Source organism: Nerophis ophidion, linkage group LG02, assembly GCF_033978795.1.
Source record: "Nerophis ophidion isolate RoL-2023_Sa linkage group LG02, RoL_Noph_v1.0, whole genome shotgun sequence".
Taxonomy (NCBI): domain Eukaryota; kingdom Metazoa; phylum Chordata; class Actinopteri; order Syngnathiformes; family Syngnathidae; genus Nerophis; species Nerophis ophidion.
In genome coordinates this window covers 77,777,335-77,804,511 of record NC_084612.1, presented here as the reverse complement: position 1 = coordinate 77,804,511, position 27,177 = coordinate 77,777,335, and the positions used below count along the sequence as shown (strand labels likewise).

At 39.9% G+C, this 27,177-nt stretch overlaps 3 protein-coding genes across 5 annotated transcripts in view; 1 reads left to right on the top strand and 2 right to left on the bottom strand.

Moving 5' to 3' along the window:
- Window positions 1-3,666: 3,666 nt before the first annotated feature.
- LOC133546266 (large ribosomal subunit protein eL22-like) lies at window positions 3,667-10,125 on the bottom strand. The gene is made up of 4 exons (XM_061892189.1): window positions 9,971-10,125; window positions 7,751-7,861; window positions 5,351-5,475; window positions 3,667-3,854 (listed from the first exon to the last, which is right to left on the bottom strand). The coding sequence occupies exons 1-4, from the start codon at window positions 10,100-10,102 to the stop codon at window positions 3,710-3,712; spliced, it is 513 nt and encodes a 170-aa protein (XP_061748173.1). The 5' UTR covers window positions 10,103-10,125; the 3' UTR covers window positions 3,667-3,709.
- A 2,215-nt stretch (window positions 10,126-12,340) lies between these two features.
- The window catches only part of rnf207a (ring finger protein 207a), a 37,742-nt gene continuing 22,905 nt past the window's right edge, over window positions 12,341-27,177 (top strand). For 2 of the 3 annotated variants that reach the window (XM_061892153.1, XM_061892148.1), the window contains exons 1-9: window positions 12,341-12,530; window positions 12,600-12,651; window positions 15,308-15,347; window positions 15,772-15,962; window positions 24,494-24,626; window positions 24,687-24,831; window positions 24,942-25,023; window positions 26,729-26,804; window positions 26,909-27,034. In XM_061892153.1, coding sequence (XP_061748137.1) covers window positions 12,404-12,530; window positions 12,600-12,651; window positions 15,308-15,347; window positions 15,772-15,962; window positions 24,494-24,626; window positions 24,687-24,831; window positions 24,942-25,023; window positions 26,729-26,804; window positions 26,909-27,034 — 972 coding nt within the window. In that variant the 5' untranslated portion in view covers window positions 12,341-12,403. The remainder of the gene's footprint in view (window positions 12,531-12,599; window positions 12,652-15,307; window positions 15,348-15,771; window positions 15,963-24,493; window positions 24,627-24,686; window positions 24,832-24,941; window positions 25,024-26,728; window positions 26,805-26,908; window positions 27,035-27,177) is intronic. The other variant, XM_061892162.1, reaches the window with a different exon arrangement.
- On the bottom strand, window positions 19,100-21,135 carry zpr1 (ZPR1 zinc finger). Its single transcript, XM_061892135.1, has one exon. It carries the CDS (start codon window positions 21,005-21,007, stop codon window positions 19,661-19,663), a length of 1,347 nt encoding a protein of 448 aa, XP_061748119.1. The 5' UTR covers window positions 21,008-21,135; the 3' UTR covers window positions 19,100-19,660.

Here is a 27,177-nt window from a genome sequence, read left to right as displayed (position 1 = left end):
AATATCAAATGACCTTTTTTAATTAGTATCAAAAATCTACATGAAGGCTTTTTTAATGCAAATTAAAACAATGTGAACGCCCAGCATGTCTTACTTCAGATTATTACATAGCAGGGCTGTCAAATTGACATATTTTATGAGTTTGCTAAGTATTAAAATCAGCAATTTTTTTTTTATTTTAACAAAAGAAACTGCTGTTCCAAATGTGTCCACTGGGTGTCACAATAGCAATTCTGTTAGGCAGGCAAACAGTAAAGGGTGACTGTGGCTCCTCCTGCTCAACCTGCGTGAAACTTCAAACCTGCCATTCTACGTCTTCTGCGAGGAACACATGCTCATTTGGCACCCTCACTCCCGAAAAAAGTCTCCGTCAATCATTTTGAATAATTTTTACTTTTGAGTCGGCACTGGATCGATACGTGGACATGACAAAGCAGGTATTTGATACCTCCAACACTTTACATGTTGTGCTTGTCCAATCCCAGAAAGACCGTGATTTAGAGTTTAATCCTGGCTTTGTAGATAGACTGAGACCAAGTCTAAGATCATTGTGTTTTTGAAGCTGCACCAATTTCCTCAGAATTTTCAACAAACTTGGAAGTGTTTTGTCCAGAGGATTATTTGTGATTTGCACGTTTTCAGAATGTGCTTGTTCTATTTTTGGCCAAAGTAAAACAAGCTGGAGTTGTCTTTATTTTTAAGTGATCATGCCATGATTTTACCATATCTATTCCCACTTGGGAATGGATTTTCATGCATGCGGCCCCTGAGCTAAAATTACCTTGACACACCTGTTATATTTAGTCAAAAGCGTACAATAATAACACTAATGTTGAATCTTTACATTAAGCCGAATAGTTTATATTAATGCAAGTACACATTTCAAACCTGCGCTCGGGATCTTTCTGTGTGGAGTTTGCATGTTCTCCCCGTGACTGCGTGGGTTCTACTCCGGCTTCCTCCCACCTCCAAAGACATGCACCTGGGGATAGGCCCCTCCCACCTCCAAAGACATGCACATGGGGATAGGCCCCTCCCACTTCCAAAGACATGCACCTGGGGATAGGCCCCTCCCACCTCCAACTACATGCACCTGGGGATAGGCCCCACCCACCTCCAAAGACATGCACCTGGGGATAGGCCCCTCCCACCTCCAAAGACATGCACATGGGGATAGGCCCCTCCCACCTCCAAAGACATGCACCTGGGGATAGGCCCCTCCCACCTCCAAAGACATGCACATGGGGATAGGCCCCTCCCACCTCCAAAGACATGCACCTGGGGATAGGCCCCTCCCACCTCCAGACATGCACATGGGGATAGGCCCCTCCCACCTTCAAAGACATGCACCTGGGGATAGGTCCCTCCCACCTTCAAAGACATGCACCTGGGGATATGCCCCTCCCACCTTCAAAGACATGCACCTGGGGATAGGCCCCTCCCAAATTCAAAGACATGCACCTGGGGATAGGCCCCTCCCACCTCCAAAGACATGCACATGGGGATAGGCCCCTCCCACCTCCAAAGACATGCACCTGGGGATAGGCCCCTCCCACCTCTGACTACATACACCTGGGGTTGGCCCCTCCCACCTCCAAAGACATGCACCTGGGGATAGGCCCCTCCCAAATTCAAAGACATGCACCTGGGGATAGGCCCCTCCCACCTCCAAAGACATGCACCTGGGGATAGGCCCCTCCCACCTCCAAAGACATGCACCTGGGGATAGGCCCCTCCCACCTCCAACTACATGCACCTGGGGATAGGTTGATGGGCAACACTAAATGGTCCCTAGTGTGTGAATGTTGTCTGTCTGTGTTGGCCCTGTGATGAAGTAGCGACTTGTCCAGGGTGTATACTGCCTTCCGCCCGATTGATAGGCACCAGCGCCCCCCGCGACCCAAAAGGGAATAAGCGGTAGAAAATGGATGGATTTAATTGGAAGGTTGGTAACTTAATTATTCTGAATTAGTGAACAAAGTCAAGTAAAATGGACTCATTATTAGTTACTAAAACTTGCACTTTGATATTGAACATCTTTGAAGTGCAGTTGGGCAGTTTGTTTTGTCTTTTTTGCTGCCAAATGCAATAGTTTGATTTTTTTTTAATGCCTCAACAGCAGGGGTCACCAACACGGTGCCCGCGGGCACCAGGTCGCCCGTAAGGACCAGATGAGTCACCCGCAGGCCTGTTCTAAAAATAGCTCAAATAGCAGCACTTACCAGTGAGCTGCCTCTATTTTTTTAATTGTATTTATTTACTAGCAAGCTGGTCTCGCTTTGCTCGACATTTTTAATTCTAAGAGAGACAAAACTCAAATAGAATTTGAAAATACAAGAAAATATTTTAAGGACTTGGTCTTCACTTGTTTAAATAAAATCTTTTTTTTTTTTTTACTTTGCTTCTTATAACTTTGAGAAAGACAATTTTAGAGAAAAAATACAACCTTAAAAATTATTTTAGGATTTTTAAACACATATACCTTTTAAATTCCTTCCTCTTCTTTACTAACAATTTAAATACATTTTAAAGTAAATGTATTTCTTTTATTGTAAAGAATAATAAATACATTTTAATTTAATTCTTCATTTTAGCTTCTGTTTTTTCGAAGAAGAATATTTGTGAAATATTTCTTCAAACTTATTGATTAAAATTCAAAAAAATTATTCTGGCAAATCTAGAAAATCTGTCAAATCAAATTGAAATCTTTTTTCAAAGTCTTTTGAATTTGTTTTAAAATTTTTGTTCTGGAAAATCTAAAAGAAATAATGATTTGTCTTTGTTAGAAATATAGCTTGGTCCAATTTGTTATATATTCTAACACAGTGCAGATTGGATTTTAACATATTTAAAACATGTCATCAAAATTCTAAAATTAATCCTAATCAAGAAAAAATACTCATGATGTTCCATAAATTCTTTTGTTTTTTCAAAAAAGATTCGAATTAGCTAGTTTTTCTCTTATTTTTTTCAGTTGAATTTTAAACCGGTAATTAAGTGTTTTCTTCATTATTTATTCTCTACAAAAAACCTTCCGTAAAAGGAAAAAAAAAAATGTACGACGGAATGACTGACAGAAATACCCATTTTTAAAAATATATATACATATATATTTATTTATTAAAGGTAAATTGAGCAAATTGGCTATTTCTGGCAATTTATTTAAGTGTGTATCAAACTGGTAGCCCTTGGCATTAATCAGTACCCAAGAAGTAGTTCTTGCTTTCAAAAAGGTTGCTGACCCCTGATCTACACATCGCTTAGTTTTCGCAAAATCCATTTGATTACTTTTAATGCGTTTTAATGACTTTTACGTGCACACGCACAAATGTTTTAAATCCAGGTAAATTACAATCAAATATCCCCCAAATGTCAATTAGACATGCTCTGAACAAGACATATTGTTTTACATTTACATTGTAATTTCCATGTCTGTCATGTGCACTTGCAGACATTGTTTCGAAGTACAATGAAAAGTAGTCACAAAAGTGTTATTATTGTGCCTGCAGCTTACATTTGTGTACATTTGTACTGCATCACATTGGGAACTGTAGAATATTTGCCCCCTTCTGGGGTATAACTATGTAACCATACAAAACTACTGACTATATTCTGTTTGTTCTGCATGATCTCCTCAGGTCAAATAAAACAAATGACAGAACAGTGTTATTGTCGGTCTCTGGACATTTTATTGAACATGGAGCCTGCTTCAATCTTCCTCCTCCTCCTCATCTTCATCCTGGTTGATCTGGAAGTAGCGCAGCTCATAGCTCTCCTTGGCGTTGGCCACCACACGCAACCAGTCCCTGAGGTTGTTTTTCTTCAGATACTTCTTGGTGAGGTACTTCAGATACCTGCAAACGGCACAGGTGCGGCGCGGCACAGGAAATGAGAAAGAACCCACTTCTAGGACCAAAAACTTTGCCATATTATGTAGATGGCATCCAAAAAGTGGTCAGCAAGGAACACAAGACGATGACAGTCCTCTTGGTAAATGGGGTAAACGACACAGATGGAACGAGATAAGAAGGTGTATTAACACAATTGGGCTTTGCTACACATCTTAAAATGCACCATGGAGCTCGACAACTATCAGTCAGCTACGGTTTCATCATTTACTTTTACTTCAGCAAATATGGCTGACCTAGCAGGACGCTGCTGTTAAAATATGAGTGTAGTAATAGCACCATAGCTAACATAGCTACTGGAGCAAAATGAATCAATGGATTGTACACGACTGGAAAGGCAAGGCAATCCTAAATTAAGCATGGATTAAAAAGATTATTACTATTTTTTTTTTTTTTAAAAGAGTGCATATACCGTTTATCCTTGATTTGCCGCCGGGGCGCTAATTTAATTTAAAACCTCACACTGACCAAAGGCATGCGGTAAAGGTAAGCATGCGCTAATTATTTAAAAACCTCTTCTCACTCTGGCACTTACCAAAGGCATGCAGTAAATTTAGGCCTGCGCTTAAAATCTTGAGTGTGACGTAAGGATAGCATCATGAAAAGCTCATTTAATAAAAAAAAGGTTATTATGGTCTTACCTTCACTTATAAATGAAGTCCATGCGCAGCTCCTTCTGATCAAAAGCAGCGATAACTTGTTTATAGAAGTCTTCCTTATCTTTCTTCAGTTTTAAAAGTCTCTCTGTCTCGATGGAGATCTTCCTTTATTACCTCCTGCTTCCATTGAAAGTCCAGTCTAGAAAACTGATTTATTTTAGATATGTAATCCTCCATGTTAAAAGTGCAAGCGAGAGGAAAAAATAAAGGATCGCTGCTCACTCTCTCTGCTTGTTGTCACTTCTTCTGCAGCAGAGTAGTCGCAAGAAGGATCACTAGCGCCCTCTACCACCAGGAGGCGGGAGTCATTTAATGACTCATATTTGACACACGCAGCTACGGTATATTAATAAAACATAGCTGCTTACTGTTCTTTTTAGCATATTCAATAGCTTGGACCTTAAATCCTACTGAATAGCTCTTAATCTTCTTCCCTTTATGTAATTTCAAATTATTGAAATCAGCCTCCTCCATTTTGAAAATGATGACAGGTGAAGTGTCACTCGTGACGTGACGAGTTTGACCCTGCGGAAATTCTAGACATGCCCTATTAAAAATGATATTTGGCAAAATGAGTGTGACCCGGCATTAATCCCCAGCCGGCGCTAATTATTTTGCGAAACAAGTTTGACCCGGCAGTAATTCTAGGCAGGCACAAACTATATACCCGGCGGCAATTCAAGGAAATACGGTAAACTACTTTCAGTTGTCTAAATAAAAGTTTAAACCCTGGATTTGAACCGGCGCACTTAGTGTAAAGTGGAATAAAACGGCGGTCGGTACCTTTTTGAAAAGGGAACATCAGAGTTGACCGCAATTTTACTCTTGCTCCTGTCAATGGACACCACGCCACCGCCCAGGTTTCCCGCCTTGCCGTTGACTTTGATGCGCTCCTGCAGGAACTGCTCCTGTGGAGAAGGAAATAGGAAGCGGCACAAAGGGGTTAATGCTTACACTTTCAGGAGACAATATGCTGTCATGATCCTTTTCAAAGTGCTGAACTGGTTCTGTCCCTTCCAGTGAGTCAACACATTGCACATCACATAAGAGAAGCCGCACACGTTCAAGCCACCAACATTTATCCATAAAAAATATTTAGAAGCTGCAAAGGCAATTTGATGAGTTTTAATTTGCTCCAACTAGTCTTATCTAATGTTTGCATTTTTCAAATCAGCTTATTCACACTTCTGAATTTGGATTAATCACTGGTTATGCAAAATGTTTATTTAAAAAAAAAAAAAGACCCACATTTTTGAACACACGTATAATTATTTTGGTCAACACATGAACATTTTTCAAAAATGTTTGGCTTCCAATGCAACACATTTATTCGCTCAGAACTTGGGACCAGTTTTAGCTAAATTCTTGCCGGGATATATTTTGAAGTGAAACTTGAGGTCAAAATAAATTGTATGAATAATCTACGTATAAACATGATTAATTTTTTGGTGAATTATTACATGAGGTAACTCGTTATTTTTGACAGCCTTGGTTTAACTAGTCCTGACTCAACAAACTGGATGGTCAAGCACTACTTTTGGTACACAAACAAACATATCACTTGATGCCAACTAAGACATCTCCCATCCGTCACTCAAATATGTCTGTGTAGGACATAAACAGCAATTTCACAGTTCCTATTGTTACATGATGGAGAACCAGCCTGTAGGAGACATCGAACAAAGTCTGCTCAACAATATTTTGACTTTACAGTGGTACCTCAAAAATCTATTCAATCCCGGCTTGGTCCCCTTAAAACACCACAATTTTAACATATTATAAAAAGAAAAAAAAAACAGTTTCAGATAAGGAATGCTGTTTGAAAGTGGACACAATAGCATTGACTAGAAACAACTACTGCAGTTTCATGTAATATTGTATTAATATTGAACAGCATTTTACTTGGTGAGCAGACTAATGCATGTCTGTTGTTTGGCCGCGGGCCAGAATGTCTGGCTGTGGACTGACATGATTGAAACATATAGGACATTGTTTCTCAGATTTGGTTTCTCTCCTAAAGACCAACTTTTTTTTTTTTAGTTCCGGTAATTGCACTGCAAAAAGTGAAATCTAAGTAAGATGAAAAATCTCAAATAAGGGTGATATTTGCTTATTTTCTGTCTGATAAGATAATTCTTCTCACTAAGCAGATTTTATGTTAGTGTTTTACTTGTTTTAAGTGTTTTGGTCCTAAATGATCTCAGTAAGATATTACAGCTGGTTGCTGACATTTGATGAACTATATTGAGTAAAACATGCTTGAAACTATTTTTATCCAAATGTCCAAAACACACCCAGCAATGGTGCACAGGAAGGGGTCAAAAGTCCCAATTTTGTTCAAAATACCTCCCCAGGTTCAAGTTCCATGAGTCCCGCCGCCTGCTGCTGTGGTCCCGGGATGCAAAAAATGTCCAAAACGCACCCGGCAAAGTCCCACGGGAAGTGGGGGAGAAAAGTCAGCAAAGTCCCAAAAATGTTAGAAAATACCTACCCAGGTTCGAGTCCCAAAATGTCGATAACACACCCAGCCAAGGCCCACAGGGAGGGGGGATTAAAGTTGGAAAAGTCGGCAAAAGTCCCAAAAATGTTCTAAATATCTACCCAGGTTTGAGTCCTCCGCCTTCCCGTGGGACTTTGCTGGGTGTGTTTTGAACACTTTGGGCATCCCGACCGGCGGCGGGACTTATGGGACTCTAATTTTACTTGTTTTGGAAAGTCTTGACAAGCCAAATGTTCTTGTTCTATTGGCAGATAATTTTGCTTAAATCAAATAAAATACCCCTCATCTTTGTATGTTTTTGCCTTGTTTTTGAACACTGACTTTTTGCGGTGTGGAAGGCAGGATGTGGATCTCTGAGGGGCGCTCAATCGTGTACGTCAACAATACGTCTAATCCAGGGATGTCCACACTTCTTGACTTGGGGGCCGCATTGGGCTAAGTAAGTTTAGCCCACTCAATGGTTCGAGTACCATTGGGAAGTTTTTTTTCCAAGGTTCCTAAAATGGTATCAATTGCTTTAATATATTTTGCTTTTGAAATGTTTTGTCACGTACCTATAATTTGTCTTTCGACTAAGTGAGCTCTACTACATCCCAGAACAAGATAAGTGATTAAAAAAGGATAGTTTGGAGCATGCTGTATCTCGTCAATAACAACTCTGCTAAGTGGTCTACTGTACTCACAAAATTGGCAGCGTCCATGATGCCGTCCTCCACAGGGTGTGTGCAGTCCAAAGTGAACTTGAGGATCTGCTTCTTCCTCTTTCCTCCCTGTTTCTTCACCACCTGCTTCTTCTGTCGAGACACATTTCAATATAACTACACGCATGTTCACAACAACCAACAAACCACTGATACACAAAGTTTTGTTCAGGAGAGAACACACAGAAGCTAATACGGATAATAACAGGATAATTTAAGCAAGTATAGGGATTGGTTGAGAAAAACAGATTATCTGTGAATCTCAGTAAAAATAAAGTAGGAAAAATAGAAGACAAAGTCAAACAAGTAATAGACAATGATAGAGTAAGAGAAAAAAATTATCCTAGGGGTTCAAACCCCAGCCGAGTCATACCAAAGACTATAAAAATGGGAGCCATTTCCTCCCTGCTTGGCACTCAGCATCAAGGGTTGGAATTGGGGGTTAAATCACCAAAAATTATTCCCGGGCGCGGCAACCGCTGTTGCAACCTGCTCCCCTCACCCCCCAGGGGGTGTTCAAGGGGATGGGTCAATTGCAGAGGACAAATTTCACCACACCTAGTGTGCGTCTGTGACAATCATGGGTACTTTAACTTTCATAACGGATGAGAAAATAAACTGGAAATCTCAAATATATTTGCAACATAAGTTGGCAATAAATATTTCTATAATGAATAAAGCAAAATGTGTTAAAGAACAAAATTCACTTCATATTTGCTACTGCTCGCTCGTGTTACCATACCAGGTATTGTGTAGATTATGGTGATATAACTACAAAAGGACACTTCATTCATAAACTGTCTGAAAATAAATGTAATTTAGAATAAAACATCATGTTAGGACATACACTATTTGACTTCCTGTCCAGGGTGTACATCACCTTCTGCCCGAATGCAGCTGAGATAGGCTCCAGCACCCCCCGCGACCCCAAAAGAGATAAGCAATAGAAAATGGATGGATGGACTATGCAGCCAATTTTTAATTGACAGTTATTGAACTATATTGTGTGACATCATGCACAAAATTGCACTTTATTTGTTTTAAACTGTTTTAGTGGCAAAAAGTACACTTTAATTGAGTGCTGTTTTGATATGTCATCTTAGTGACGAGAGTTTCTTCTGTCCTGTTTATCACATATTTTGTCCCACACATTTCAGGAAGGTGGGCTGCACAAAATTGGGTTGGAAAGCTAGACTAAATTTAGACATGTATAATGCTGTATAGCCACTGTCCATCTGATTGTCTAGTTAGCTTACATATATTGCCCCCCACCCCTATACAATCTGGACTGTGGTCCTAATTCTTAACCCTGTTGGCTTTTACAATCTTTATCTTCATCATTTATTTATAAATAAATAAATGATAAATGGGTTGTACTTGTATAGCGCTTTTCTACCTTCAAGGTACTGAAAGCGCTTTGACACTACTTCCACATTTACCCATTCACACACACATTCACACACTGGTGGGGGGAGCTGCCATGCAAGGCACAACCAGCACCCATCAGGAGCAAGGGTGAAGTGTCTTGCTCAGGACACAGCGGACGTGACGAGGTTGGTACTAGGTGGGGATTGAACCAGTGACCATCAGGTTGCGCACGACCACTCTCCCAATATTTCGACTTTATGTTATTCAAGTGTGACATGTTTAAATTAAATTAATTTCATTGACAAGCATTTATATTGTGGTCATACTCTTGTTTGCTTGCGGCTACGATTTAATTACTATTGAAGATATTTGCTCCTTCTCAACTCTGTGGCAACATTCCATCCATCCATTAACTACCGCTTGTCCTTTATGGGGTTGTGAAAAGCAATGCCCCGATTCCTATTTTCAACAGTCCGCTCATTTGAGCAGCAAAACGCTGAACACCAGCCCGGCATCTTTGGTTTCTACCTGTCAACTGTCAGTTTAGGCAGCTCACCGGCTCCTCATCACCACTTCAAGATGGCGGCCCAATTTCTCGCGTCACGGCAGCCAATGCTGCGTCTACTTGTAACATGTCTATGTGAGCTAGCTAGCTAGCTAACGTTAGCCATTACATTTCCCCGCGTGCTTTCGACAAGAGCCACAGGAACCAAGTTAAATGAAAGTGTCAAAACCTCGCCAGCAGACAGATAAAGTCTCGCCGACATTGTTGGTGTGTGGCGGGCAGCACATATATGACACGTATGAAGTAGACTGGATGGTGAAACTACTCACGATGGGAGCCATGGCGGACACGCACAGCGAAAAGGGAGGAGGCGGGGCCGCGCAGGAAGGAGGCGGGGCCGCGCAGGAAGGAGGTGGGGCCGTGCAGAAAGTATGAAACTTGCTGGAGACTATCGATCGCATCGATGTTTCTGCATTCGATTAAAAAATCTAGAACGCTAAAGCTAGTCACAGATTAGCTTGGTTTATTATTCTGTTAGTGATTGATTATTTGTGTTTGGAGGTAAGTAATGTACTATACGGACTATAATGTGCAATAATGTTATATGTTTATTTGTATATACATATATATATATGCACATGTATGGATGTGTGTGGATATATACATATATATAGATAAATATCTTCTTTTTTATCTTTTTTTTTTTTTACTATTTATATGACTAAACTATTGTGTATACATCTTAGGGGATCTTCTCCAATTTAGTTGTTCTTTGAACCTGTTCACTGTAATAATGACAAATATAATTATATTCTAATGCAGGGTTCTCAGACACGCGGCCCTCGGGCCAATTGCGGCCCCCAAGACGTTATTTTGCGGCCCCCACCTTAATATGAAAGTTTAATGTTAGTGCGGCCCGCAAGTTTTATATGAATGGCGCTTGACAGTGTTGTGTTATTTGGGTCCAAAATGGCATTTTTAATGTTCTGGGTTGCCTACCCCTGCATTAGTGGAAAAGCGGCAAATGAGTGAAAACGACTAGAGGTGTTGCCATGGAGATGAGGGTTTTCTTACGTGCCTGGCTGCAGTCACACCACGACACCTGTCCGTCAGTAATAACAGTCTCCGATAACCTGGACCAATTCAAACCGTAATTTGTTATTTTTATTGTTTAATTTGCATTGGCTCACACGATGAACACTACATATATTTCTATATGACGCCGGATAACACTCCGGGAGCCGTCACTTTTTTGCGTACTTTCCCGGCTATTATCCGCCGACCGCCGTGTTGCTGTAGGGAGGAAAAGCGGAACGACACACATTGCGGAAATAACATTATTCTCCGTGCTTTGGCTAAATACAAATATATTCCACAACCCCAAACATGTCTTTTTCAAAGTCTGCAGTGAAGAGAAGGGTTAGTGATGAGCAAATACAATTCCAGGAAAAGTGGGAGATGCAATATTTCTTTGTCGAGCACAGGGACACCCTGACGTGTCTTATTTGCACAGAGAAAGTTGCCATGGAGGCACAAGGGATACAATTTGAAACGTCATTACACAACCCGACATGCTGAGGAGTATAAAACATTTTTTCTTGCGGCACAGCCTCACCCAGACTCTGCATCCAGTGGCCACAGGTAAATTGAGTTTGAGACCCCTGTTCTAATGTATTGTGAAATGTATCAGGTTCCCTCTTTTTTGGTTACATTTTGTAAGAAAAAAAAATTGTAATACTTAACTAATAACTACTGTGCAAAAAATATATATATATTAAAAACACTTGAATGGGTTGGATCTTAATATATATAAATGTATATATATATATATATATCCATCCATCCATCCATTTTCTACCGCTTATTCCCTTTCGGGGTCGCTGGCGCCTATCTCAGCTACAATCGGGCGGAAGGCGGGGTACACCCTATATATATATGTATATATATATATATATATATATATATATATATATATATATATATGTATATATATATATATACATATATATATATATTTTTTTTCTTCAAATCATTTATTTATAATATTCAACATCTGCTGTGACATAGATGACCATAGTAACTAATTAGATGACCATAGTAACTAATTAGACTACCAAAGTAACTAATTAGATGACCATAGTAATTAATTAGACTACCAAAGTAACTAATTAGATGACCATAGTAATTAATTAGACTCCCATAGTAACTAATTATATGACCATAGCAACTAGTATATCATCCCAAAGCGCAGATTCCAACCATTGAGATACTTTGTATAGTTGAAGACTTACGGCCATTAGAAAACATGATTGCACATCATAATGGCAGCTACACTTTCCATCTTAAAGATGTAAAAAAATTATTTGGGAATGTCCGACGGGCCAGATTGAAAAGCTCAATGGGCCAAATGTGGCCCCCGGGCATTCATTTAACCAGGTCTGTGTTAAACTGTACCAGGTGAGCTATATTTATTGAGTATGATTGTGTGCGTATTTGCCACATGCAACGTTTTTCTCGCGCATGTTTTTGCTCTTGCAGTGTTATTGCCATTGCAGCATTTCCCAGTTGCATTTGTTTCACACTGTTTGGAGCGTTGTTGCTGCATGTCTGCCCCTATCAGCCTTGCATTTGGAGTATTTTCCCCTGACAGGCTTGCATGTGTTGCTTTTGAGATGTCATTTTCAGACTATTCTGCGTCCTGGCCAGGACGACCGTGTGTCCAATGTGCACGTTCCAATGGCCCTGTTGCACTTTGGCAGCACATGGGGGGGGGTTGGCATGACGCCTGTGCCGTCAGCTGCCTGGCAGAGGCAGCCCCTCGGCCTACTACTGAAGACTTTCTGCATTGTTGCCATTCCCGCTGGGGGTTGTCGATAGCGGCACTGGAAGGTAAGGCAGTGGCTCTTTTTGCTCTCGATGTGCAATACAAGCCACCTAAACTGTGGCTCTGTTCTGTAGGAGTTAGCGTTGTCAACATTAGCTGTCCGTGGATCACTTATCACTTGTCAAGGTAAGACCCCGGCTCCTTTAGTTCATTTTAATCCCTGTGGCTGCTGTGTTATTTGATTCCTGTTGCAGTGCAGTCTGGCAACTGTGACTCTTATCAAACATCACACAGCTTCTTCATGATGGAACCTTAAAGGGGAAGTGCACAATTTTTTGAAGTGTGCCTATCATTTACAATCTGTATATATATGTAAATATATATGTATTCTAAAACATAAAATATGGCACGTAAGAGGTGGCTAACAATGCAGCTAATAAGTGTACACTACGGCCTCGTTTACACCAAATCTGATTTTTTTGCCCCTAAGTGACAAAGTTCTGAATGTTTTTGCCGGGCTAAACACTCCAAAGTGCTTCAAATCTGACCTTTTGGCATCAAGATGTAGTCTGAATCCGATTGGAATCTGGTCTTTTCAAATGTGACTTCAGTGTAAACGCAATGCGACCCTGTGGAGGTCAGGCTCCTCCAGGTTCCTCAGACCACCAAGCATAGACATGACAGTTCCGTTCATGAATGTGAACAATGATTTATTTTTCAATAAATGTTTCTTGTGGGTGTTTTCAGCCATCGGTTCGTGTCAGTGTTAGCTCTCCCTCTCGCTCGTGCTCCAACTGCCCTCTCCTTCCCGGCTGTTGCCTTTAACAGAGCGACAGGTGTTTAGATAAACGCGCCCAGCTGGGCCATCTACGCACCTGTCGCTGATCTCGAAGCCGGTCCTGGCACACCCTGGTTCGCTGCAGGTCCGCAGGCCACGTCCCCTAACCCCCACAGAACCGTTCATGACTTTGCATCATCTTTAAGCAAGCGTGCGCAGGGAAAGACGCAGCTTGCTAGCGAAAAGTGGATACTTCATCACAACATCCGGTTTCAGTGTTAAAAGTCTTTTTATGACAGACGGATTTTCGGTGCATCACTTGTCAATATTTTGCAAATAATAGGCTATATGTAATAAATGACTATATATTTTGATCCTGAAGAAATAGCGATTGTTGAAGGACCGGAATTGACGCTGTGGCGTATTTGCTTACCTGTTAGGTACCTTGTGTAAGTTGTTTACGTAAGTGAGTTGACAGACATAAAAAGATTAGAATTATCCCAAATATGTTACACTATATACATCCATTCATACATTATATTGCTTTCATTTATTTTCACGTAAAAAATACTAATTTTTAAGGTGTGGTGAGTTTTATTTTATTTTGTAGTAATAGCGACTTCCTTGTTCATTTATGGAATCCAGTCAACTGTCTTTGTTTTCACTTTATCGAACTGTGCAAGTTTACACTGGAGTCTGATAAAGATCAAATTTTACGTGCAGTGTAAACAGTCAGCCGGGAAAAATCTGATTTCGAAAAATCCAATTTGAGTCATTTATGCCTGCAATGTAAACATATTTTATTGCGTCCATAAAGCGCGCTAAAAACATCCAAAAAGCGCCAACAATACTTAGTGCATTTACATCTTGTGACCTGAGTATTGACCAAGTGTTAGCGATATCGTTATTATAATCGCTAACACAGACAAACTGTTTTCAGCCATGATCACAGAGAGCTAACTAGCTTGTGCTCCTGCATCGCCTCTGAGCTGGTAAAGGTGAATTCTTGCTCAGGGGTGTCCAAACTACGGACCACGGGCCAGATGCGGCTCGCCGAAGTCTTCAATTTCGCATCCGAGTTTAAAAAGGAATCTCACCCACAAGGAGATTGCATTCATTTTAAAAGTCGGACAATTTTGCTGTTATTATGTTGCCATCGAGTGAACAACGTTAGTAATTCAGGTCAATGATCTTTAACTATGATCTGAACAGACGTATGCGCAGAATTTACTGATAAGACCCGATGCAAACAACCTTTACCAGTCATGGTGCAAAAAAACTAAAAAAATCCAACCAACAGGAAATGTCACAGTTAACACAACATGCTCACCGAACTTTGTGGATATTATAAAAAATGTCCATGCACTATAAAAAAAAAAAAGATTACACCCTTTTAAATTCATTCCAAAGCATGATGGGAAAAATGCTAAACACTCACCGCACTTATCCATGTTTGGCGCATTTTAGCTCATTGATAATTCTGATTGATTACAATACTTTAAGGAGGTTGTCACAGAAGTAAACAAGGTAGGAGTTGAACTTTCACATACTCTTAATATCCAATTACATTAATATCCATTATATTAATATAATAATTTACACATATATATGTATAGGCTATGACTATATATATATATATATATATATATATATATATATATATATAGAGGGAGAGAGAGAGAGAGAGACACACACACACACATATATATATATGTGTGTGTGTGTGTCTATATATATATATATATATATATATATATATAGAGAGAGAGAAAGAGACACACATATATATATATGTGTGTGTGTGTGTCTATATATGTCTGTGTGTGTATATATATAAATGTGTGTATATATATGTATATATATACATATGTAAATATATATATATATGTACATATATATATCTATACATATATACATATAGTGAGAGCAGACATTGTACAGTAAGTGATTGCTTCATTATGTTTGTACTTCTTGTTTTTCACTTAGCAATGCTTAGTGTTTCACTAGCAAGATCTGTTTCACACGCTGCTTCTAAAACTTGTGGCTCATCCTCTGCATTTTCAGGCTCAAAAACATAAGGTTCTGGGTCATCATTTGTCCCAAGGTAATCATTGGCTCTTAAAGTCTAAATGAGTATCTGTTGCTTAAGGGGAATGCAAATGTTTTGATACGATTGAGAAATGAATATGCCGCTGTATGCTTAAAGTCCCCAAAATATGTAAATATTGCATGTTATTATGAAGGTGGCTGTTACTACATTACATATATATTACAGCATGTACAGTATATGAAATATCTATGGAGGTTATTTTGGAGTGTTTTATAGGCGGAATGTTGCAACTTCCATTGAGTCAATCGTTAGCTGATTTTTGCTAACATTTATTTACGATTTAGAATGCATAAAAAAGAAGATGATATGTGTTCTTCTCTTACATAAGGATGGGGATTTATAGGAAACATTTAAAAAAAAGTGCAGTTTCCACTTAAGAGGAAGAAAAAGTCTGACTCACTGCTGGAACTTCTTTCAGATGGCAGGGGGAATTCTCAGCAATTTGGACAGCATGTGTAATGTGGACTGTGCCAACCTGCACCCCTTGGTGTGCCACCTGTGCCACGAGCAGTACCAGTCCCCGTGTCTGCTGGACTGCTACCACATCTTCTGTGCCCGCTGCTTACTGGGTCGGACCAATGACAGCCGCCTCAGCTGCCCCCTCTGCGGGTAAGAGAAAGCGCATGAAATGTGATCGTGTTGACCCTGTGTCCGGTGGAAGCTCCGGTTGGCCCCAAACTGCTGCACTTGGGAGTTGAAACTTCCACCACACGGTTTTCAAAGAGAGTGTCAAACTTTTTTTCATTGAGACCATATCGCTACCATGGCTACATTTAGAGGGTCGGCTGTAACTGTGAATGTTTACATTTAGGTGTATTATTGCCTCATTATGTTATTGCACAATTGTCTATGCATTTGATTATTTGATTTTGGTACAAACAAATTGATGCATAACTTGCTTTGAAATCATAGGTGACAAGCAGATATTTAAGTATTTATTTTTACTAACAAATTGTAACATGGTACATAACAATTATGGGTGCTGTATATATATATATGTATGTAGGTAAATATATGAATATATGTATGTACATATTATTTATTATTATTATTGTTTATTGTGAGCGAACTGTGGTGCTGAATTTCCCCCCAGGGATTAATATAGTACTTTCTATTCTATTCTACATATACACACACATATATATACATATGTATATACATGCAAATTGTAATATGGTATAAAACTATTATGGGTGCTCAAAATATTTTTTATCACAACTGAATTGCAAAATTGCATTTATTCCAATTCTAAATCAACTTATAATTAAAAAATGGATTGTAAAAAGATCTATCCATCCATCTATCTAATCTATATACAGTATATATGTATGTCTATATACATATATATTTCTATACGTCTATATTTACATCCATATATGTGTTGGCCCTGTGATGAGGTGGCGACTTGTCCAGGGTGTAGCCTGCCTTCCGCCCGACTGTAGCTCAGATAAGCTCCAGCGCCCCCCGCAACCCCAAAGAGAATGAGCGGTAGAAATGGATGGATGTATATATACCTATATATGTATACATATATAGGTATATATGCATATGTATGTATGTATACATATATTTGTATGTATACAAATATACACTAATATATATATATATTAGTGTATATTTGTATACATACATACACACATATATATATATATTAAAAACAATGTTTTTAGGCTATCTCCATGCTTATTTGCTGCACTTCATATGTCAGCAAACACAAACACAAGGAAGTTTTGTAACATGTTTTGAAATGGTTTTATTATAACTATTATGCCAAAAAAAGACATTGCAAGAATCGGTTTGAATCAAGATTTGATTCTAAATCAAATCTTGAGGTGCCTAAAGATTCCTACCTTTATGAATGATATATTTGTTACATAAGCAAATAATATTAGCGTTTAAAACACGTGCAATTTCATACATTTTTTCAGTCCAAATGGAAACGAAGACTACATTTAGTAAGAAGGATGAGGTACACATTTATTTTGCGGCTCACATAAAATGACACGGGAGCCCCCGTGCCTTGAGATTGACGCCTGTAACACGTCAGCAAATCTCGTGAGAATTCTTCAGTGAGCATCGAAAGGATAAGTCTGTTGCTTTTTGTTTGTGATGTGAGACAAAAAGTGTGACGATAACCACAGAATGATAAATGGAACTATAATAAAGGTCTGGCTGCTCAGTACAAAACAATTGATAGAAAGACACATTGTTTAATAAGTCCAGCAGTACATATGAAAGGCTGCCAGGTGAGCCTATTTCTTGGAAACACCTTCTCTTTATTTGTTGTCAGGCATCTTCAAAGTTAAGGGGAGTAGTTTTACGTGATTTAAGCTTTAGGACACCGTAACTTCTTTTCACACCTGTATGGTAGATACAATTGTTAATGCTTCAAACATTACCTGTACAGGTCCTAAATAGGTTCTATAGGTGAAATTGACTAATTCACTTTATACTATTTTTCATTGGACTTGTTTTGTTCTGAAATCAGAACAAAATTACAAGATTTCTGACTACTTAAGTTTTGAAGTAATAGGCAATAGGGGACAATAGAAGACTAGTAAACCTCTTCTATGATTATACTGTGGTTATTATACAATATTTAAGTGTAGACAATGTTCTCAAAGATAGTTTAACATTCTTAACCTCTCTATAATGAAAGTCAAACTACTCACTTTTGATGACAGAACTTGAGGGGAATGTTTGCTGAATGCAAGTCGGCTTCATATTTTTAACGCTCATGCATAAAAGTGTAAAAAAAAAGATAACCGCTGAATATTAAAAATGAATAATTTGTGATCTCGCCATTGACTTTCATGACCATGCAGAGTGAAGCTTGCTACTTCTACCATTAAGCTGCTTATAGTCTCTTGGACTTTTATTATTGATGTGGACTTGAGGTGCACTGCCACAATTAAAACCATTATTTCGATTAGTAAACTATAAATATGGAATGCATACATTATGAGGCATATATACGTATTGAACCATAGGCACGTTTGAATTAATCACCATTGTTAGTCTGTTGACAGCCAGAGGTCAAAGGTCAAGAGCCGATGGTTAGACTGGTCACACTAAGGACTTGCGACTACACTGGCCTCAGCTCCCCTAGCCAACTGTCCACACAAGTGCTTTATTTGCTGCTTTTGGCAAGCGTGGCCTCTGTTTTGGTTCTCCACGTGACGCCTGGTGGACTCGCTTGGTCCTGAAAGCCCGGAACAGCTGCGAGAGTCATCCTTGTGTCAGATTCAGCCCTCCACCCCGGGGACTTCTGCCAAGCGTAGTGGCGATTAGTACCATAGTCAGCAGCTTACAGCAAATCAAAAGCGGTCACATGATAGGGATCCATATCATCTCGATGGGGGTCTTACGGCGACCTTCGGCACCAAAGTTCTTGAGGGGGCTGTGACTCCCCCGTGTGAGGAAAAAAAAATCAGTGATGAATTGGACAAAAGCTGCTGAACTTGCTCCACGAGTCTGTCCACATGTCCACGGCAGTATTACTTAAACGAAGGACATAGTTAAAAGTACTGATTCCTTCTATTAATGACTATGTGGATCCTGCTGTGACTGAAACTTGCTGCTACAAGTGTGAGATATCAAACATTAAAACCAACCTTTCTACAGGCTAACTTTGATAATACAGTTCTCAGGTGTGGCACCACTGCAACCACAATATTACCAAATGAGTACCTGTCAGTCAAACCAACATTTGGGCTACATGATCACATGCAATAATTAGTCTAGACTGTTCCATAATTATTTATTTCCAAATAGCTCTTGCACTTCCATATCAACACATTTCATCAACATATTTTGCCTCATAACTCCCACATGGCTCTAAATAATATGAAGGCAACATGGCTGTGTTGTCCAAATAAAATAATATTTAAACCAGTCGCTCTGTTTTCTTTAAAATATATAACCCACTTGCCATTATGACTGCTGTTTGTCATTGAAAGGATACTGACAAACAGGAAATCTAAAACCCATGAGAACTCCCAGCTATGGCTGAGCACCCTCTTGTGACAGACCAAGGCATTGCAACCAAAATTCCCAAGTATTGTACAGGATTATCTGCAATGGCATGTAGACTTAGTTTCCACTGCACCATTAAACAACTTAGAACTTTTTTCTCTTCTTAAAACATACTGATGATGATAACATAACCAAGAAAACCCATGATACGATAAAAACAACATTGGCTAAGAGGCAAAGCTTTGTCTTTTGAGAATGTGTTCACTCCTGAACTCATTTAGAAATTTCATGCCAGGAGAAGACAAAGATGGTCCTCGGCCTCTTGAGAGCTTTCAGTTGACTTCCTGGTAGCCTTCTGTTTTCATATCGTTCAGCCCCAGCTCTTCGTTTTGCTCAAACGAGCGAGTGTACTTCTCGGTGGTCATCTCTGGATCGGCCTCGGGGGCGTAAACGTTCTCCAGGTAGCTGTTCCCGGTCGGGTCATCCAGGATGATGTGGACCTTCATCTCCCCGGCTATGATCTTGTCGATCTTCTCACCAAACTCCTTCAGCTTCTGCGTGCGATCGGATTCACCGCTATCACCGCAGACAAAGGGGTTTTTGGAGACGATGAGGTCCCTGATGTCGGTCAGCAGGCCCTCCAGGGTGGTGAACTTCCCACACACCGCCCCCATGCCCAGCTCCAATTCCAGCTCGGGGATGAGGACGTTGCAGGTCTCAGACTTGAGCAGGTCTCGGGTCATGTCAGAAGCGGAGCTGATGCGCAGGGAGATCCTGGTGCCCTTTTCCTCGGTGGCACCGCCCGACTTGACCTCGTTGGTCCGATGCCCACAGCTGTCACAGTTGGTGGCCATGATGACGGCCTCCTTGAAGTGAGGGATCTGGACCAGCTTCATGTTGGTGGAGGCCGGGGCGTTGCACTCGGGACAGTTGGTGTTGAACACCAAAACTTCACTCCTCATGGTGTCCAAGTCGTTGCCCCGTGGCTCCTCGTCCTCGTCCTCGTCCTCTGGGTCGTCATCCGCCCTCAAACCCAGCTGTTTCTCCTGCTGGATGCTCCGCCTGAACCGGGACACGGTGAGGGCCTCGTCCTTCCGGGGGGCCTTGGGGTTCTCCACAAAACTGTTGCCTGATGGATCTTCAATGACCAAAGTGAACTCCTCCTGCACGTCTTTGAGCTTTTTCAGTTTCTGGATGAAGGCGTCTATTTTCCCGGCCACTTCCGGGTCGGCTGCCTGTCTGGCCGCTTGGTCCTGCTCCAGTCCGGCTACAGCCCGGTCCAAAAGGCCCTCGATGGTGGACAGGCAGCCTTTCTGCGTGAAGGGAGGGATCTCGAAATCCAGCTGCGGTATCCTGGTGGTCGCGCTGTCCATTTTCACCACCTCCCGGTCTAAGTCTGCTTGGCTGCGTACTTGCAGCGTGTAGCAGACGCCTTGCTCCTGGATGCGCCCCGCGGACTGGATCTCCGTGTTGGACCAGCTGCAGTTGTCGCAGCTGAAGGAGCTGACAATGACCTCCTTGAAGAAGGGGATCTTGGTGAGCAGCAGGCGGGTGACGCCGTTCTGGTAGCAGTTCATGCACAGACTCTCGATCTCCGTGGGCAGCCAGCCCTCGTCGTCGGCGCTCAGCTCTTTAAACACGCTCTCCCCCCGCACATGTTTCTGGGAGATGGCCGACATTTTCTAGCTTTGGTGGAGTTGTTTGAATGCGTCGTCCGACTGAGAGCTGGGAGAACTTTCTAGACGCTGCGATGTCCGCACATGCCTATGACGTAACCGCGGCCTTTTCCGTGTTTTCTTCTTCTACGTCTAGTCACCCTGGTGGTACTGCAGCGGCCCGTGCAGGCTACCCGGAGTACTGCAACAACATATTACTAACATGCGCCTGAGTGTATTTTCCGCTCCTATTTTTTGTATTTTTTTTAAATTGTTGTTAACAGTACTAATCATTTTGGAGATTTTACTTTCAAAAGCAATACTGACCAGATTTAGGGCGTATTTTCCTAAAAACCTAGAAAAAACCGTGCTTTTTTCTCCCGTTATTCATATTTCTATTTTTGTATTTTTATGAACCTTTATTCATAGTATGCAAAACAGCGCCAGGGGGTTGTTAATTCAATAAAGCAACTAGAATAGAATACCAAATATATTAAAATAGAACACCAAATCTCTCTCTCTCTCTCTCTTTCTCTATTTATATATGTATATACATACATGTATATATATTTATGTATATATAAGTATATATATATATATGTATATATTTATATATATATACACATACATACGTATATATATTTGTATATATTTATATATGCATATATATGTGTATGAATTAACCCATGTGGAGTTATTTACTTAACAAAATAAGGTGAAATAACTGAAAACATGTTTTATATTCTACTTTCTTCTAAATAGCCACCCTTTGCTCTGGTTACTGCTTTGCAGCGCTGTGGGAGAGGGGTTAGTGCGTCTGCCTCACAATACGAAGGTCCTGAGTAGTCCTGGGTTCAATCCCGGGCTCGGGATATTTCTGTGTGGAGTTTGCATGTCCTTCCCGTGACTGCGTGGGTTCCCTCCGGGTGCTCCGGCTTCCTCCCACCTCCAAAGACATGCACCTGGGGATAGGTTGATTGGCAACACTAAATTTGCCCTGGTGTGTGAATGTGAGTTGGTTTTGTTGTCAGTCTATCTGTGTTGGCCCTGCGATAAGGTGGCGACTTATCCAGGGTGTACGCCGCCTTCCACCCAAATGCAGCTGAGATTGGCTCCAGCACCCCCGCAACTCCAAACAGGACAAGCAGTAGAAAATGGATATATATGTGTGTGTGTGTGTGTGTGTGTGTATATATATATGTGTGTGTGTGTATATATATATATATATATGTGTGTGTGTGTGTGTGTGTGTGTGTGTGTGTGTGTGTGTGTGTGTGTGTGTGTGTGTGTGTGTGTGTGTGTGTGTGTGTGTGTGTGTGTGTGTGTGTGCGTGTGTGTGTAGAGCCATAGGCTCACACAAGTTCCATAAATAATCAGAATTTGAAACACAGCATCTTAGTTTTCACAGCTTTTTGGTTGTTAGAGGTAGAAAGTGTTTTAAAGTAAAATTGTAATACTTTTTTAAAGGCACTTCATAAACTTACATTTATGAATATGAAACTCAGCCAATAGTATAATACGTTTGCAAAGATAAAATTCCTTTTCAAAAATGTTTTCATGCTGTGTAAATCCAAAAAGGACATCTTTAAAACAAAACACAATTTTGTCATGAATATTGTCCAGGATGGAAGGACAGATGCCTGCCATATATTATTACTAATATGAGCCTGAGTGAATTTCCCACCCATATTTTTGTCATTTTTCTTTATTTTTGTTGACAGTATACTAATCATTTTGAATATTGTAATTTCAAAAGTAATACTGACCAGATTTATGGCGTATTTTCCTAAAAACCTAGAAAAAAAACGTGCTTTTTTCTCCCGTTATTCATATTTCTATTTTTGTATTTTTATGAACCTTTATTCATAGTATGCAAAACAGCGCCAGGGGGTTGTTAATTCAATAAAGCAACTAGAATAGAATACCAAATATATTAAAATAGAACACCTAATCTCTCTCTCTCTCTCTGTCTCTCTCTCTCTCTCTCTCTCTCTCTCTCTCTCTCTTTCTCTATTTATATATATATATACATACATGTATATATATTTATGTATATATAAGTATATATATATGTATATATTTATATATATATACACACATACATACGTATATATATTTGTATATATTTATATATGCATATATATGTGTATGAATTAACCCATGTGGAGTTATTTACTTAACAAAAAAAGGTGAAATAACTGAAAACATGTTTTATATTCTACTTTCTTCTAAATAGCCACCCTTTGCTCTGGTTACTGCTTTGCAGCGCTGTGGTAGAGGGGTTAGTGCGTCTGCCTCACAATACGAAGGTCCTGAGTAGTCCTGGATTCAATCCCGGGCTCGGGATATTTCTGTGTGGAGTTTGCATGTCCTTCCCGTGACTGCGTGGGTTCCCTCCGGTTACTCCGGCTTCCTCCCACCTCCAAAGACATGCACCTGGGGGTAGGCCCCTCCCACCTCCAAAGACATGCACCTGGGGATAGGCCCCTCCCACCTCCAAAGACATGCACCTGGGGATAGGCCACTCCCACCTCCAAAGCACCTGGGGATAGGTTGATTGGCAACACTAAAATGGTCCCTAGTGTGTGAATGTGAGTATGATTGTTGTCTGTCTATCTGTGTTGGCTCTGTGATGAGGTGGCGACTTGTCCAGGGTGTAACCCGCCTTCCACCCAAATGCAGCTGAGATAGGCTCCAGCACCCCCGCGACCCCGAACAGGACAAACAGTAGAAAATGGATATGTGTGTGTGTGTGTGTGTGTGTGTGTGTGTGTGTGTGTGTGTGTGTGTGTGTGTGTGTGTGTGTGTGTGTGTGTGTATGTAGAGCCATAGGCTCACACAAGTTCCATAAATAATCAGAATTTGAAACACAGCATCTTAGTTTTCACAGCTTTTTGGTTGTTAGAGGTAGAAAGCGTTTTAAAGTAAAATTGTAATTCTTTTTTAAAGGCACTTCATAAACTTACATTTATGAATATGAAACTCAGCCAATAGTATAATAAGGTTGCAAAAATAAAATTCCTTTTCAAAAATGTTTTCATGCTGTGTAAATCCAAATAGGACATCTTTAAAACAAAACACAATTTTGTCATGAATATTGTCCAGGATGGAAGGACAGATGCCTGCCATATATTATTACTAATATGAGCCTGAGTGTATTTCCCACCCATATTTTTGTCATTTTTCTTTATTTTTGTTGACAGTATACTAATCATTTTGAATATTTTCATTTCAAAAGTAATACTGACCAAATTTATGACGTATTTCCTTTTTTGCATTCAATATTTGTTATGGGTAAGAAATATGCACCTGTATTTTTGTCCATTTTCCCAGTAGTATTGTATTACCAACTAGATACATCTCACAACCATCATCTTTTGTACTGTTTTGATGAGACATTAACAATGTTTAGTTTTATACTTTGGTATTCTATTTTTATAGTTATAACACTGGATGTAAAAAAACAAAAAAAAAACATACAAAATTGTCACTACAATTTCCCCGCTGTAGATACCCATCCGTCATAAAAGGAAACAACAGCTTGCCACCAGAGGACCGTCTGCTCAAGTTTCTGGTGGACAACAACGCAGACACAGAAGAGCCGGTGCAGTGTGCCAACTGTGACCAGGAGAGCAACACAAAGGTTCAAAATGACAAACTCCCGCCACACTTGCGTCGCTACAAATGCTTTCCTTCTGCACAGGACACAGGTGTGATGTTCTACTGTAACACCTGTAACCAGCCTCTGTGCTGCGCCTGCAGGGAGCTCACACACAAGGCCCGAATGTTCTCCCACCACGACATCGTCTCGCTGGCCAAACGCACTAAAGCCAAACACAGGAAGTGCGGTGAGTGACCCTCACTCAAGTCATCTTAAGGCATTTCAGCTGGTCTTTGTTAAAAATACTCGTCTTTCTCACATCAACAAGTCTTAAAAACTTGTATCCGTTTAATTCAGCTCTTCACGAGGAACCCTACATTCTCTTCTCCACCGAGAACAAGTCCATGCTTTGCATCAAGTGCTTCCGAGACATGCAAGTGTGAGTGAATGTGCTGTGCAACACCTGTATGACCTTCTAAATCAGGGGTGTCCAAACTTTTTGACTTCGGGGCGGCAGACACACCTTCTCATTCAGTGCATTTTCTTTATTTTAATGACTATTTACATTGTAGATTGTCACATTAAAACTATGAATGAACACATGTGGATTTATGTAATTAACAAAAAAAAGGTGAAATAACTGAAAACATGTTTTATATTCTAGTTTCTTCAAAATAGCCACCCTTTGCTCTGATTACTGCTTTGCACACTCTTGGCATTCTCTCCATGAGGTTCAAGCACACCTGTGAAGTGAACACCCTTTCAGGTTTCCTGAAGCTCATGGAGAGAATGCCAAGAGTGTGCAAAGCCGTAATCAGAGCAAAGGGTGGCTATTTTGAAGAAACTAGAATATAAAACATATTTTCAGTTCTTTGACCTTTTTTTGTAAAGTACATAACTCCACATGGGTTCATTCATACACATATATATGCATATGTAAATATATACATATACAGACATATACATACATATATACACACTTTCATACTCTTTATATATATACAGTATGTATATATATATATATATATACATATACATATATATATATACATATATACATATATATATATATATATATATATATATATATATATATATATATATATATATACATACTGTATATATATAAAGAGTATGAAAAAGGTGAAAGTTAGATTCCTACCTTGTTTACTTCCATAAAGACCTCCTCAAAGTTTTGTTATCAATCAGAAATATCAAGCTGTTAAAATGCCCCAAACATTGATAAGTGTGTTGAGTGTTTTGCATTTTTCCCATCATGCTTTGTCATATATGTAAATTGATTGTATATTAGATTTTTTTTTTATGCTGCATGGACTTTTTTATAATATCCCCAAAGTTCAGTGAGCAGGTTGTGTTTGTTGGATTTTTTTTTTCACCATTACTAAGGAAACTTGTCTGCACTGGGTCATTGATTGATTGATTGATTGATACTTTTATTAGTAGTTTGCACAGTACAGTACATATTCCGTACAATTGACCACTAAATGGTAACACCCGAATAAGTTTTTCAACTTGTTTAAGTCGGGGTCCAGGTTAATCAATTCATGGTACAAATATATACTATCAACATAATACAGTCATCACACAAGTTAATCATCATAGTATGTACATTGAATTATTTACATTATTTACAATCCGGGGGGTGGGATGAGGAGCTTTGGTTGATATCAGTACTTCAGTCATCAACAATTGCATCAACAGAGAAATGTGGACATTGAAACAGTGTAGGTGTGACTTAGTAGGATATGTACAGCCAGCAGAGAACATAGTGAGTTCACATAGCATAAGAACAAGTATATACATTAGAAGTACATTTGAGTTGTTTAGAATCCGGAGAGATGGGATGTGAATGGAGGAGGGTATTAGTAAATGCTCCACATGAAATCAATTGCAGCATAACTAAAAGTCATTGATCTACCCAAACTGACCATTTGATGAGAATTAAACAGTCACGTCAGAATTAGTCTTTTAAAATGAATAATTCCTTTTTAAACTCATGTCGTCTCGCGGGCCAAATTGAAGACGTCTGCAGGCCTGAAAGCTATAGTTTGGACACCCCTGTTGTAGACATCTAATTTGAGTATATGGAATGTGCGTTACACATTGACTTATTTGCACCTCAGAGAGAGTCGCACTCACTGCATGGACATCGAGACGGCCTACGTGCAAGGATGTGAGATGTTGGACCAAGCTGTGCTGGTAAAGAGTCCTGTCCACTCTCTAATGGCCCCGGTCATGTAGCTCAACACCGTTACTTTTACATAGCAGCGTGTAAGCAGTGAGTTTCTCCCTTCGGTGTGCAGGTGGTGAAGGAGCTGCAAACGTCCACTCGGGAGGCCATCTTTCTGCTCAGGTCCATGATAGGAGAAGTGTGTTTGAACGTGGAGGAGGAGGAGAGTGCCATTTGCTCTCTGTTCAACAGTCTGCAGGTATGCTTTTTAAATAAATGGTACAATAGTCGTGTGAAGAAAGTAGAGTGTCTGCTTACAACCAAGGTCTCCAACAATTTGTTGGATTAAAAAAAAAAAAAAAATCTAATATAGGAGATGATAATATAATAAGGCTGCTGCAG

Bases quoted from the DNA above. Each gene is read 5' to 3' on its own strand.
- zpr1 (XM_061892135.1), bottom strand. From the start codon at position 21,007: ATGTCGGCCATCTCCCAGAAACATGTGCGGGGGGAGAGCGTGTTTAAA.
- LOC133546266 (XM_061892189.1), bottom strand. From the start codon at position 10,102: ATGCGATCGATAGTCTCCAGCAAGTTTCATACTTTCTGCACGGCCCCA. The intron at 7,862-9,970 runs GTGAGTAGTTTC...GTGTCTCGACAG, and splicing joins TGTCCGCCATGGCTCCCATC to AAGAAGCAGGTGGTGAAGAA. The intron at 5,476-7,750 runs GTGAGTACAGTA...CCTTCTCCACAG, and splicing joins TCATGGACGCTGCCAATTTT to GAGCAGTTCCTGCAGGAGCG.